The following is a 15,343-nucleotide window of genomic DNA, read 5'->3' as shown; positions in this document are numbered from 1 at the left end:
CATTTCTCATTAGAGGTCAATTGCTTGTTTACTTCTCAGGATATTTAAAGGTAGAGCGTGGAAAATGAACCTTAGGAACTTGCCCACACACCAAGTGACAAGGGAACACGCTGAAGTTGAGAAACTGAATTGGATCAGGAAAGGCAAATTCAAAATCTGGATTATATGACGTGCCGTTCATAGAATGACATCATCCAAAATAATACCGTGACTGTGTTAATCAGAAAGGATCCTGTTGTCTGTTACTCATCAAATGATAGGTTTGTTTGCCATAATTTCCCATCCAGTCAAAGCCATGCTGTCACAGGCTTAGATTGCTGGCTGCTGCCCAGCTGAAATTGGACATTCCTTGGTCTGGTTTTGGGTTTTCCTATGTTCAACTGTATATACAATACAATAGCAAAGTTGGAAGGGACCTTGGAGGTCTTCTAGTCCAACCCCCTGCCTAGGCAGGGAACCCTATAACGTTTCAGACAGATGGCTATCCAACATCTTCTTAAAGACTTCCAGTGTTGGGGCATTCACAACTTCTGGAGGCAACTTCTGTTCCACTGATTAATTGTTCTAACTGCCAGGAAAGTTCTCCTTAGTTCTAAGTTGCTTCTCTCCTTGATTAGTTTCCACCCATTGCTTCTTGTTCTACCCTCAGGTGCTTTGGACAATAGTGATCAATATGATCTTGAAATGTTGGGAACTGTGATGCCATTGGCATTTACTAGATGGAGGCTGCTTACCAGGACAAGGCAGCAGCATTTCTTGATGCAAGCAGGACCTTCCTGACTGAGGGAGCAAAGGTTCCCTAATTTGGAGGAAAAGCTTTAGTTCTATGGGAGTAGAAGCTACTGGGGTGGGGGGCAGGATTTGAAATCCCTGTGTCTTGACACGTTCTTGTTTAGATTTCCCGTTAAAGATGCCTTTTTGTCTATACATGAAGCAGTGATAAAGTATACAATACAATACAATACAATACAATACAATAGTAGAGTTGGAAGGGACCTTGGAGGTCTTCTAGTCCAACCCCCTGCCTAGGCAGGAAACCCTATACTGTTTCAGACAGATGGCTATCCAACATCTTCTTAAAGACTTCCAGTGTTGGGGCATTCACAACTTCTGGAGGCAACTTCTGTTCCACTGATTAATTGTTCTAACTGTCAGGAAATTTCTCCTCAGTTCTAAGTTGCAATTTGAAGTTGCCTGCTTGCTTATAGATGGCTGGCTACGAGGTCTTGAATAACCAGCAGACCAAGTATCACATGGCTAATATATCCGTGGCCTGTCAGACTCCTGAATGCAAAATAACATCATAACTATGTAGTACGATGGACTTGCAGGGCTGGCGCAATGTGTAACATGCTCGCACTAGTGTAATGGGACTTGGTGTTTGTTGTGATATGATTTATTGGGTTAGGGATATTTCTTCTTTTTTTTTCTTTTCTTTTTTGGGTCTTCACTGTGAGTTGTATTGTGTTGAGGGGGGTGCACTGAGGGAGCTCAACCAATCTCATTGTACATATGTTGTGCACTGACAATAAAGTATTATTATTTCTTTTATTCATTAAACATGAAACTCAAGTCAACTGAACATTTAAAGATGTGTCACAAATACCATTGACTGGTGCTAATAGTTGATATGGATTATTCTTATAATAATCCAGAGGTTTCTAGGAGCCTGGGTAGGGCCGAAACAGCCTCCCCCCCCCCCCGGACGCTTTCCGGGGGCCTCAGGAGCTTCCCTGAAGGCTCCGGAGGGCGAAAAACGGACCTTCGGACAAACTGGAAGCCGGTTTGCTCCTAGGGCTGGTTTTTGCCCTCCAGAGCTTCAGGAGGCTTCCCTGAAGGCTCCGGAGGGTGAACAACGGTCCTACGAGCAAACCGGAAGTCTGTTCCTGAACTTCCGGTTTTCCCGTAGGGGCTGGTTTTTCGTGCTCTGGAGGCTTCAAGGAAGAAGGCCGAAGTCAGCTGGCCAGCTTGGACAGGGCAACACCTTGTGTGCCCTTAAAAATGGCTCCGCGTGCCACCTGTGACATGCATGCCATAGGTTTGCTATCACGGCTCTATACCATTTCCGACAAGTCAATGGCTGTCCAGTCTTCTTAAAAACCTCCAATGATAGAGCACCTACAACTTCTGAAGGCAACTTCCACTCGTTAATTGTCCTCGCTGTTAGGAAGTTTCTCCTTCGTTCCAGGTTGCTTCTCTCCTTGATTAGTTTCCATCCATTGTCTCTTGTCCTAACCGCTGGTGCTTTGGAAAAAAAGTTGACCCCTGCCCCCCTGTTCTTTGTAGAATACTATACAGATATGTAGCATTTGTAGCAATATTATACAGATGTCACATCCAATTTCTAGATTAAGACACGTGAAAATATATTGGATTAGGTCACTGGAAGACCAGGAAAAAGCTTCCATGTGGGCCAATGACATCATACAACCTTTGTCTCAGCATTTAAGAGAAAGTGGGCTGCAGTGCGATACGGTGGGAGAGGCAGAAGAGGGTGAGGCTTTCTGGAGTTCCACACTGGAGGGCGGTTTTTACGCTGGACTTTGATCCCATGACTGCCGAGAGGCACATTCTGTGGCTTCCGCTGTTCCCCTTCTCCAGCATATTCGAACCAAATTTTGATTTCACGGTTGCTTTCAAGGCCTTCCCACTATTGTCGATATTAGCGCATATATAATAGGTTGTTTATGGGAAGGCTTTGGAGCTGAGTGCAAGAGAAGAACCTTCTCATGCGCAGCCTAACCCCTTTTCTCACTGGATGCTACTCAATTTGGAGCGTGCCCTTGAAGGGGCACAGAGCAAGATAAGGGTAGTCCTCAACGGCCACAATTGAACCCAACATTGATGTTTGTGAAGTGAAAAACTTTGCTAAGTGAACTTGTCCCGTTTTATGACTTTTCTCGCCACATTTGTTAAGTGGGTCACTGCAGCTGTTCAACCAGGAACACAGTTGTTAAATAATCCAGCGTTGACTTTGCTCGTCAAAAGGTTGCAAAACAACTCCTGAACCCTGCAACCATCATAGATGTGAGTCAATTGACAAGCATCTGAAGATAAATCATGCAACCATTGGAATGCTGCAACGGTCGTAGGTGTAAAAGACATGTCACTATTTTCAGTGCTGTTGTAACTTCGAACGGTTACTAAATGAACTGTTATAAGTCAAGGTCTATCTGTATTCAGCACGTGGAGCAGGGAACTCTCTGCCTCAAAGAAGTAGCCCATGTCCATCATGGATGTGGAGATCTTCTAGTCCGATCCCTCCAATTCTCAGCCCAGGCAAATTCCCGACCAACTTTGGGACCCTCCAGGAAGGGATCCCTTCCATGGCTTAAGAATACTGGTAGTCCTTAAGTTGCGACCACAATTGAGCCAAAAAATTAGGTTGCTAAGTGAAACATGTGTTAAGTGACTTTTGCCCTATTTTACGACCTTTTTGCAAGTTGTTAAGCAAATCACTGCATTTGTTGAGTTATTAAGATGGATGTTACGTAAATCTGACTTCCCCAGTGACTTTGCTTGTCAGAAGGTCGCAAAAGGCAATCACATGATCCTGGGATACCCCAACCGTCATAAATATGAACCTGTTACGTACCAAGCATCTGAATTTTAATTATGTTACCATGGGGATGCTGCAACCGTTGTAACAGTGAAAAACAGACATAAGTCACTTTTTCCCCATGCCGTCGTAACTTTAATGGTCACGAAATAAACTTGTAAATTGAGAACTACCTATACCAAGCGGTGGTGGTGGGTTGTAGAGAGAGTTGCTCCCTGCCCTGATTGAAATTCTCTCTGAATCATTTAAGATCTACAATTGCTCCCTAGGCTGCTCAGGATCCTTCCTCAATCAGAATGTATTTCAGAGTAGAATAGAGCTCAAAGGGACCTTTGAGGTCTTCTAGTCCAGCCCTTTGCTCAAGCAGGACCTTGGAGAGACCTAACAAAGGCAGGAATACCAGATTCTAGCAGGATTAACAGAGTCTGTTACAGCTTTGTCCCCTGGGGCTTAGGTCATCCGTCTGGTAAACTCGCAATATTCGTTTTCTTGCTAGGCATATGTATACATCCGAACTAGACTGTGTTGTTTCTCTGTGTCATGTAACATATGTGGGAATATACTCATTCATTCATTTCTTGTCAGGTTTCTATTATAGTGCATCTTTGAAGTGGTGACCTGTATGCAATGAAATTTCACTGTAATGTATGCTGATGAGTGTACATATGCTTTTAATTAATTTATTTATTTATCTATTGCCACTTAGGGTATATTGGAGATGGTGACCCTTTGAGAGCTGTATGCAAGGAAATTTCATTGCAAAGTACCCCGATTAATGTACATAATTTTATATTGATTGATGTATTGATTGATCAATTGTCATGTTCATCTTGGAGGGCTGAAATGCAACGAATTTATTTTTCAATGTATGCCGATTAACGTACATTCAAAGCGACAACAAAGTTATTCTATTCTATTCAAAGCCAAATCCATCCGCGAGCTGACAAGTTCAGACATTTGGGCTGAAGCACGAGGCGGAACTCTTCGCTAGCCAGTCCCGTCCCGGAGGAAAAAGACAGAGTGGCTGGCTGCCGGGGAGGTTGCAAAGGAGCCTCGCTCCCCTTCCAAAGGAAGAAACGAGCTCTCGCCTCCTCTTCCCAGAGGCCGAGGGGGCGTTGCGTTGAAGTCGGAGCGGAGAGCGGAGGGCGGAGGTGAATTGCAGCTGGGCTTCCCCTTAGCCAGACTCCGAGGAAGCGCGATCCCGCTTACCCGGGAAGGAGGCGGACAAGTGAATCCGGAGGATCGCGGAGGGCTGAGCGCAACGGAGCGGCTGAGCATCCGGAGGCTGGCCGGGCAAGAGAGGAGAAGAGCGGGCTAGAGGCGCGGCGGGGCAGCCCGATGGCCTGGCGGAGGAGGAGGAGGAGGTCGGGAGCAGCGCCGCTGAGCCCGAGGAGGAGGGCGGGGAGGGGGAGAAGGCCCGGGCCGGAGCCAGGCGTAGGGGAGAGTCTCCCGAGGATTCAGCGGCCGAGCGCTTCCGCCGCTTGGGCTGCCGGGCGTCGGCGGGGCCCCGGGCGGTCTGTAGCCCCGAGAGGAGGAGGAGCGGGAGATCCCGAAGCGGCTCCTGGCCGGGCTGCCCCCGCAAATGGCGGGCTGGCTGCTGCGGGAGGTGCGGGCGGAGAGCTGGCGTCCCTAGCCGTAGGCTCCCTGCTCAGCCAGGCCGAGGAGCGGAGGCTGCGGCAGGTGAGAGGGATCCCTCCCGAGAGGAAGATCCAGTTCCCTTGCCCGGCTCAGATGCGGGTTGTTGCCCTGGAAGAGACTTTATTTTTCCCTCCACTTGCGGCCTCCGAATTCTGGTTCCCCATCCAGGTTAGAATGGAATAGAATAACGGAGTTGGAAGGGACTTGGAGGTCTTCTAGTCCAACCCCCTGCTCAGGCAGGAAACCCTACTACACCACTTCAGACAAATGGTTATGCAACATCTTGTTAAAAACTTCCAGTGTTGGAGTATTCAGGAGGAAAAAGGAATCCTAAGGGAATGTGCATCTCCAACTATGGATCTAACATGGTCCAGCTTTGGAGACACCATCCCTCTGTTTAATTGTTTTTAAGATGTCTTCTTTTTTTCATCCTGACTATATTTTAAATGGTAGGGGCAGCCGATGAAGATGGCGACGGGACACCTTGATGGTGGAGAAGCTCTGTCTGGTCACTCTGTGGAGCGAAGGTTGGGTTTATCAGAGGAGGATCCAACTCAGGACTTGTTGCCACGTAAGTGAAACCTGAAGTCGTTTCATTCTTGTGCTTCTTCTATACATACTTCTGCCTTTAATGTATAGCACTTCCCGATAGCGGACTCCCCCAGCTTCCAAATATTTTCGGTCCATCTCCTTTTATCTTGATCATAGGGAACCGTAGGTTGCCGTTGGAAACCGCTGAAACTTCTCTGTCTGGTGGAGCTGCAACAGCACAGGTAAGGAGCTTTATCAGAGCAGAAAGTCCCATACAATGTTCCCTCTAATTTTTTTTCGATGAGAGCAGAAAAGTATAGTGTTTGAGCGGCACATTTTCATGCCTGAGCACCCGAATTTTTTTCACAGATGTCACCTAAGACAACAACGAAATCAGTATTATTTGAAACTCAAAGTTATGTTTCTTCAAGGTACCCGCTTAATTCAAAGTGTTATATAATATCAGTATCACTTAACAACGCTCCTGCTTAGCAACCAAAATGTTGGCTCAGAAACTCTGGCATTTGAAGCACGCAACTCTTAAAGCTGTCAAGTTACAAGACCCTTGCACCCCTAACCCTTTAGGGAAAAAAACCCCCAGGGGTCTTCAAACCTGACAGCTTTAAGATTTGTGGACTTCAACTCCCAGAATTTCTCCTCCAGTCCTGTTGGCTCAGGAACTCTGGCATTTGAAGCATGGAAGTCTTAAAGCTGTCAAGTTACAAGACCCTTCCACCCCTAGAAAAAAAATGCAGAGCTCTTCAAACCTGACAGCTTTAACACTTGTGGACTTCAACTCCCAGAATTCCTCCTCCAGTCATGTTGCAGCGACGTCATCTGCGTGGATCTGCTCCATCTCTGCTTTCTTCATTGTGGGCAGGGCTGCTGCTGAAGTTGCCGACGAGTTGCCACCAGAATAACTGCTGCTACCTCCTCCTCCTCCAACAGCACCACCAGATTTGCTCCTGAGCTCAGTGCTGGGTAACCCGTGCCCGCTCCTCCTCCTCCGTGCTTTTGAAGAACCATGAGGCTTTTTTTCCCCCTGCTCCCTCCCCGCCTTCCTACTGTCTCCCGCAGCCTCATGGCTCTTCAAAAGCACGGCGGAGGAGGAGGAGGGGGCAGGCAGGGGTAACCCAGCGCTGAGCTCAGGTGCTCCGAGCAGAGGGGAGGCGCCGCTGCCACGCGCGGACATGCCGGCTGGAGCTTTGCCGGCTTCATCTCAGCCGCAGCGCCGGGCGGCAAATCCGGCAGTGCTGCCTGTTAGAGGAGGAGGAGGAGGAGGTGGCAGCAGTTCTTCCGGTGGCGGTGGGGGCTTTGGGGCTTCACAACTAGCCTCAGTCGCCCCGTGCTCCTCAAAGCAAGTCTGGGGAAGTCCTTTGCAGGCGGCCCGTTCTAGCTGCCTGCAAAGGACCTCCCCAGCTTCCAAAGCCTGTGGCAATAGAAATCACTGCGCGGCAGTTGAAAACTGCTGCGCGGTGTTTTCTTGCCACCTGCGCGCTAGCGCAGCCGCGCACCTTAGAGGGAACGTAGGTCCCATAGGTGGTTCATTTGTGTCTTGAGAGTCTAAAAGGTCAATGTTCCCTTCGCACATAGGTGCTAGTCGTTCCTGACTCTATGGGGTGGTGCTCATCTCTGTTTCAAAGCCGAGCAGCCAGTGTTGTCCAAAGAAGTCTCCGTGGTCATGTGGCCGGCATGACTAAATGCCGAAGGTGTACGAAGAACTGTTACCTTCCCACCAAAGTGGTCCCTATTTTCCCACTTGCATTTTTATATGCTTTCAAACTGCTAGGTTGGTAGAAGCTGGGACAAGTAAGAGTCTACACAAAGCTTATTAAGGAGATCAAGTGTCAAGATCGAAGTTTAGCTGGTTCCACTTTCAAGATGATTGTTTAAGCACAAGCTACAGAAGCTCTCCAAGGGAGACCAAAATTGAATCCAACAACATGGAAGGCTCTTTGTAGGATTACGATAACAGAGTCTTGCAAGTCTGAGTGCATCTGCCCCCTCCCTGTTTGTCTTGATGAGAACTAGGGAGAGTGATCCCTGAGACATTTTCTCAAATTAAATTTCTGCCTCAGATTCAGATTACTTTTGTATGGCCCATTGTCTTGCTAGGTGCTTTTCCTATCTTCCTTATTGGTTTACCCCACTATAGTCATACTGAGATACTGGATTCATTTATGGAATCAGTTGGGCTTTTAAGTTACTTGTACCTTCAGTGGGTTACATTAATTTGTTTAAAATACCTCCTTTGCTATCTGAAGTGTGTGTGCAAAACCAAGAATTGGCTAGCAGAAAATGAAAAGCGGGAATCAATTTTAATTCATTAAGTTTCATTAAAAGATTAGTAGGCCAATTCAGAACTAGTTAAAGAAATCAGAGCAGCTAAATTATGGCACATATCCAAGCAGGACCAGTTAAAAGTATAAAAGGAAAAACAGTTCAGGATGCTTGGGAAAACACATACACACACACTCTTAACTTGTTGAAGTCAGTTCTTTTCAAGTCTAAAACATTAGTCTGACTTGTTCAAGTGGATTTAGTGAAAAGGGATATATGTGAGAAATGGAGTTATTACTTCAAAATGGTAGCTTCTGCAAAAATAAAAAATAAAACTTCACACAGAAGGAGATGGGCCAAAATAGCGTACTTCTTCAAAGTCTTTCACCGAAATGAATTTGGGTAAGAAAAAATTCTAATGGGTGGATTGTTGGAGAGGCAGCCATGAAACCGAGTCGTACATTGTGTCAGAAAAGGAGCATTTTCGGTCTTATAAAAACTTACTTTTAGGATATTGGAAATGTGGAGAGAACGTTCTGGGTTGCCTGGGCTGAGTAACATTTCCTTTGACTTTCAGAGCTCTGTATCCTTTGAGGACGTGGTTGTGTATTTCACGGAGGAGGAGTGGGATCTGCTGGATTCTAGCCAGAGAGCCTTACACAGAGAAGTCATGCTGGAGAATTCTAGGAATCTGGCTGCTGTGGGTAAGGACCTGTTTTGCTCTGATATTCAGGCATTTGCGGAAGTCTTTTGTCGCCATAAGTGCTCAGAAAGCAGCTTCCACCTAGGAGAAGGACATTCTGGGGTTTCTTTTTGTTTTTCTAAGACCAAAGTAAGTGGAGAAGATGGTAGACACTTTACAAGAATCCTTTCTTGTCTGGGTTTTTGAAGACGTTCTTTAGCCAAGATGACGGTTTCTTTTTAGTCTGATTCCAGAGCAGATTACCAAAACAGCTTTAGGTGAGGAAGACCCTGCCTTGAATATCTGTTCCTTATAACCGCTCCATTTTTTAGGTTGCCTCATAATCAGTGACAGTTTCTATCAGGGTTTCTTGCAGAAAAATCAAATCCAGAAAGCACACACAGATAACTGATTCAGTTGGATTCATTAACTTCTTTATATACATAATAACAGATGAATAAATGTACAATACCAATAGTAGATTCTTTCAACGTGGTAGAAGTTACAAGCAGAACACAAGCAGGAGAGAACAGTTTCGTTTCAGAGTTCAGAGCAGACGGAGTCTTAAGTTTTGTTTCAGTTTCAATTCTCAGCACAGACTCAGTTCTGTTTCAGCTCCTATTGGCTGACTTAGTTGCTATGCTTATTCATTGGCTGACCTTGTTACCACGTCTCTCCCAGTCATGAATATTTTAACAGTTTCTCATACCATTTGTTTGGACAAAAGAGTCCTCCCTTTATCTCTGAATTGAAGATGTGTAAGCTCCCTGTAGAGATCAGAACAAGCAAAAATAACAGTTGCTGGTATTTTTCTGTAATGAACATAATGCTGATTATTATTATTTTTTGTCAAATCAGGTTATGGGCAGGAGCATGAGAACTACCAGGAGCCCAGCTTAGTGCTATTCCCGTCAGAAGAAATGGTGCTTGGAATTCAGGGAGTACTTCAAAAGAGTATGAAAAGTTTCCTAAAGAATGGAAGGAAGAAATCTCCCTTTGGTCACAATGAAGTCCTCGGCCTCCCAACTCAGCAACTTCAGCAACGAGCAAGAAGTGAAAAATATTCTGGAGGTGACAAGACAGACAGAGGGAAATTTGTTTTTAGTAAATATTGTACAAACCAGACTGAAGAGGAACAATATGAACATCCAGAGTATGTGCAAAGTATCAGCTCTTCTCTTGTTTTACATCACCCATCATACATCCAAGAGACACCATATGCGCTTATAAATTGTGTAGAAAAATTCACTTTGAACAGTCATCTTATGTCCGATGGAGAGGATAACACATATGAGTGTGGAAAGGGTTTCAGCCAGAAACAGTTGCTTATTTTACCCCCAGAAAATCCCCCCCTGGAAAAACGATATAAATGTCTGGAGTGTGGCAAGACCTTCACTCACAAATGTAAACTCACTGTCCATGAACGGACCCACACAGGGGAGAAACCATATACATGCCAGGTATGTGGGAAAAGATTCAGTCAAACTGGTCACCTTACAAGACATCAACGAACCCACACTGGGGAGAAACCATATACGTGTCTTCACTGCGGAAGAAAGTTCAGTGGAAGTTCAAACCTTATCAAACATGTAAGGGGCCACACAGGGGAGAGACCGTATAAATGTACAGACTGTGATAAGAGCTTCAGTCGGAAAACTACCTTTATTTACCATACAAGGATCCACACGGGAGAAAAACCGTACACATGCCTGGAGTGTGGGAAGAGCTTCGGGCGGAACAGTAGCCTTATGCAACATAAAAGGACTCACACCGGGGAGAAACCGTACCAATGCTTGGTATGTGGAAAGAGTTTCAGTGGATCCTCGGATCTCATGTACCACAAGAGGATTCATACAGGGGAGACACCGTATAAATGCCTGGCATGCGGAAAGCGATTCAGTAGGAGAAGTCGCCTTACAGCTCACAAAAGAAAACACACAGGGCAGAAACCGTACATATGCCTGGTGTGTGGAAGGAGATTCAGTCAGAGCGGTCACCTAACAAGACATAAAAGAACCCACACTGGGGAGAAACCATACGTGTGCATGAAATGTGGAAGGAACTTCAGTGGACGGTCCAGCCTTGTGATACATGTAAGAATCCACACAGGGGAGAAACCATATAAATGTACTGAATGTGGAAGGTGTTTCCGTCAGAGAACTACCTACATTTACCATCGAAGGATCCATACGGGAGAAAAACCCTACAAATGCCTAGAGTGTGGGAAGAACTTCAGGCGAAACTGTCACCTTACGAAACATAAACGGATGCACACCGGCGAGAAACCCTATAAGTGTTTGGAGTGTGGAAAGAACTTCAGTGTTCGCTCAGATCTGAACTGTCATAGGAGGATTCATACAGGGGAGAGGCCGTATAAGTGTTTGGCATGTGGAAAGAGTTTCAAATGCAGCGGTCATTTTATTTCCCATAAAAGGGTTCACACGGGGGAGAAACCATTCAAATGCACAGAGTGCGGAAAGAGCTTCAGTCAAAAAAATCACCTTTTACAACATAACAGAATCCACACGAGAGAGAAACCGTAGCTTGGGAGCTTCCATCACAAGGGAAGGCCCACGTGTGAAACACACCAGAAATAAGTTGACTTTGCAGTCACATTCGGTTCAAAACGTCGTCTCATCAGATCGAAATGAATCTATGTTGGAGAACCGTAAAAATGGTGTGCAAATGTGGCACTGCCCTTATTTCCCATGGGAAAGTCTGAATATAGGCAAATTTTTGGTGACAGTACTGATCATTTCTCCCCCCACCAGGAAAATATATGTGAGTTTGGATGAACTTCATGGATGATAAACCTGCAGACTAGGAAGAGCTGATCCATACAGGAGACCTAGTACATCAAGAAATGGAACAAAGCAACTATTTTAAGAGAACGTGTGTTCTTAAATACCATAAAAGTTCCACTCAGGAGAAAAACTGTATAAAAGAGTGGAACGTGGATAGGGTTGGTGGTTTTTTTGACTTAAGTCTTCACCAACATATCAGCCCCTTTCTACATTGTTAGATGAATTTTGAATATTTTTCCTGATATAATCAAGGACTGTTATATCAGAGGCTGACAAGGATTATATGGCTGATCAGGTTAAGTCCCATGAAAACAGACTGAGGATGGTGGGAATGTTTAGCCTTGTAGAACAACAACAGCCAAGAAAAATATAATATCCCCATGGAAGCATTGAATGTAATGTCATATAGAAGAAAGGAAAGGTTTATCCCGCAATGCAGAATAAACATGGCAGAATCCGATTTACTGTTAAAAACTACTATGATAGTGGTAAAACTGTTAAACACACAATAGCTACCTCTGTTAACACCAACCTCATAATAATAAAAAAACAGGATTACATCTTCTCTCCAAGAATCCACATATTATGCAACTTTGCAAAAAGTTTACTACAGTGCAATGGTGGGATTCAATATTTTTTACTACCGGTTCTGTGGGTGTGGCTTGGGGGGCATGGCATGGCTTAGGGGCATGGCTTGGTGGGCATGGCAGGGGAAGGTTACTGCAAAATCCTCATTCCCTCCCCATCAGCTGGGACTTGGGAGGCAGAGAATAGATGGGGGCGGGGCCAGTCAGAGATGGTATTTACTGGTTCTCCGAACTACTCAAAATTTCCACTAACGGTTCTCTAGAACAATGCAAATTGTTCCCCTGCTGTACCGCTTCTTTAATTTCAGAATAAAATATTGAGGGTTTTTCACCCATTTTCCATTTGTATCTTTAGTTAGAGATCAGTTCCTTCAAATTAGAAGCTTCTTCAGCTCTTACTGACTGGTGGGGAATGGAAGGATTTATATTCCTTGCAGCCAGCTGGTCCTTTGCATTCTTTCAGAGAGTCATTGAGGTCACTTGGAGGTTTTATCTGTGTCCTCAGGGTCACCCGAGTAGTGCAAATGGGTGTGAAGTCTTTTGCAGGATGTTTTCTACCCTGTATCCCTTCCCTGTTGAACACAGACACAGGCTTTTGGCGATGAGTCTGTGTTGTCTGCATCTCAAACTGAAGTGCAAATATTTCAAATGAAGTGCAAATGAAGAAGTTTTTTGGATGAGAATTGAAACATCTTGAAAGAAAACAAAGTCCAGTTGCCTCTTGAAAAAGCACCTTTGTAATGAAATGATTGAATCTTAGAAACATGAACTCCCAGTGAAGATGGAGCACACGTAATTTAATAAACCAAATTGCACCAGGAAGGGCCACTTACTTAGTTCAATGCACGATGCTTGTTCTGACAGAGGCTTCCCAAGAACATGAAGCAAATTCCTGGTCCTGCAAAATCTCCTTTTATTAATTGACTGTGAATTCTGCTCATTCACATCCAGCAAAGTATTTCAAGGGAGGATTTACAGTCACAGACCTTATCTAGTTTGGAGAGCTGCCAGGCCAATCTCTGCAAAACTTGGCAAGGAGTCTCGGAGAGTCACGAGTCAATTAAGCAAACTAATTGTCTCCTGCAAACTCCACTCCGCTTTCGCTCCTCTTTTATTTCCTCTGGGAAGGGCCATTCATCATCCACTGTGGCCTTACTCCCAAGTTGACCCCTGTTCTTCAACTGTTTCCTTCATCTGGCAATCCTGCACACATGTACACTGGGAACAGGCTCCAGCTGTTTTTTAAAAAGTTTAATCTGGAATAGCAGCAAAATTGCAGACCAAATTCAGCAGCTGAACCTGGGAAAGTTCAAGATAGAGTCTGCATGACTTGAAGACTACATGCTGCTGTGGATTTGCCTCTTTGTGTTTATCAACTGCAAAGTGATGACTACCAAAGATTGGGGTCTTGCTTTGCTTGTAACAAAAAAGAAAATTGGAAGATTTTAGATGATTACTGATGCACGAGTCACCTTGGAATAATTAGAAATGTATAGGATACAGAATAACAGTTGAAAGGGACCTTGGAGGTCTTCTAGTCTAACCCCCTGCTCAGGCAGGAAACCCAAACACATTTTGGTTAAGCTTGTGGATTGGACAAATTTGGAGTGTGTATTGTTGCTTCATCTCCAACCATGCTCTAATTTACATTTTCTGCAGAGAAGACGACTTGTAAACCCCACTTTGTTTTTCTTTGTAGACCTTAGAGAAGCTTTTCTTTAACCCTCAAAATTCTTCTCTACTCAGAAGGCTATTATTCATTTCTCAACTTCAGGATAAATAAAGAGTGAAGAAAGCTGCTACTACTTATCTCTAAACTTTATGATAAAGAAAGTGCAGAGAAGAGCAACAAAGATATTAGGGGCCTGGAGGCTAAAGCATATGAAGAACGGTTGCAAGAACTGGGCATGGCTAGTCTAGTGAAGAGAAGGACCAGGGGAGACATGGGAGCAGTCTTCCAATATTTGAGGGGCTGCCACAGAGGGGAGGGGGACAACCTACTGTATTTTCTAAAGCACCAGAAGGCCAGACAAGAATGGATGGAAACTGATCAAGGAGGGAAGCAACTTAGAACTAAGGAGAAATTTTCTGACAGTCAGAACAATCAACCCATGGCACGGCTTCCATCCAGAGGTTGTGGATGCTTCATCACTGGAGGCTTTCAAGAAGAGACTGGACAGCCACGTGTCAGAAATGGTACAAGGTCTCCTGCTTGAGAAGGGGGTTGGACTAGATGGCCACCAAGGTCCCTCCCAACTCTGTTACTGTGTTCTTGAGGTGGTGGTGGTTGTGAAGAGAAAGTTGTGAATCGAGAAGAAGACATAATGTCTGAACGCCCTTTTTTTGCATCTTTCTTCTCCCAGAAGGGAAAGGAAGCCTCAACTGGTTATTGTCAGAAATGGTACAGGATCTCCTGCCTGAGCAAGGGGGGTGGGGTGGACTAGATGACCTCCAAGGTCCCTTCCAACTCTGTTAGGGACATTGAACGACCCCTGCGGATCCCCTCTCAAAATCGGTTGGGAAGATCCTCTCTTCCAACTCCCCCAGGAAATCTCAGCGCCAACCCATCCAAGGAATTCCGCCACGCAACGTGCATCTTGCAGTTTCCACCCCACCATCTTCGGATGGAGCATGCGCCGCAGAGTTTTGCGAGCGCTCGGCTACGGCAGGAGAAAGAGGCGAGGAGGGAGGGGGCGGCGACGGCCCTTTAAAAAAAAGGTGGGGGGAGCAAGGAGGAAGGGGAGACTGCCGGGAACGATGCCTCTCTAGGAAGAAGCGCTCTCTCGCCCCACATTGCGAGACCTCCCCATCTCCCCCCCCACCCTCGGAGGTGATTTATGGCTAATAGAAGAACCGGGAGCGAGTTGCCCGGATCGGGGTCGTGGGGAAGCGCGAACCCGCGTCGTCCGAAAGGCTTCCTTTCCTGGGAAGGAGGTGGGGTGTCCCCAAAAAAGGGGTGGGTGGGAAGCCCACCGCAGACAGAGAGAGAGCCTCCCCCCCACCTGGCCAGTTCAGCCCCGCTGTCTCTCCCACGGAGATCCCCCGCCGGTGGCGCGATCCTGGGAGCTTTTTAAAGCGCCTTCCCCGCCGGCCAGCCGTGGGATTGATTTAAGAAGACCGAGGAGCCAAAGATGAGGCAACGCATTGTCTTGGTTTGCATTTGGGTTTATGGTCCTGTTGGGGGGGACGGGACTTAGGTGGGTGGCCCGGGAACCCGATCGTTGGAAATTGGCAAGGAGGCCTCTCCGAAGTTGTAATGTAG

General features: G+C 45.8%; 1 protein-coding gene across 1 annotated transcript; it reads left to right on the top strand.

Moving 5' to 3' along the window:
- The first annotated feature begins 4,597 nt into the window (after window positions 1-4,597).
- Window positions 4,598-12,367, top strand: LOC309383760 (uncharacterized protein). Its single transcript, XM_081936611.1, has 5 exons — window positions 4,598-5,239; window positions 5,651-5,768; window positions 5,906-5,970; window positions 8,586-8,712; window positions 9,549-12,367. The coding sequence occupies exons 1-5, from the start codon at window positions 4,898-4,900 to the stop codon at window positions 11,231-11,233; spliced, it is 2,337 nt and encodes a 778-aa protein (XP_081792737.1). The 5' UTR covers window positions 4,598-4,897; the 3' UTR covers window positions 11,234-12,367.
- Window positions 12,368-15,343: the final 2,976 nt, after the last annotated feature.

This window comes from Natrix helvetica (assembly GCF_964273705.1).
Source record: "Natrix helvetica genome assembly, chromosome: 1".
In the NCBI taxonomy this organism is placed as follows: domain Eukaryota; kingdom Metazoa; phylum Chordata; class Lepidosauria; order Squamata; family Natricidae; genus Natrix; species Natrix helvetica.
This window is presented reverse-complemented; position numbering and strand designations above follow the sequence as displayed.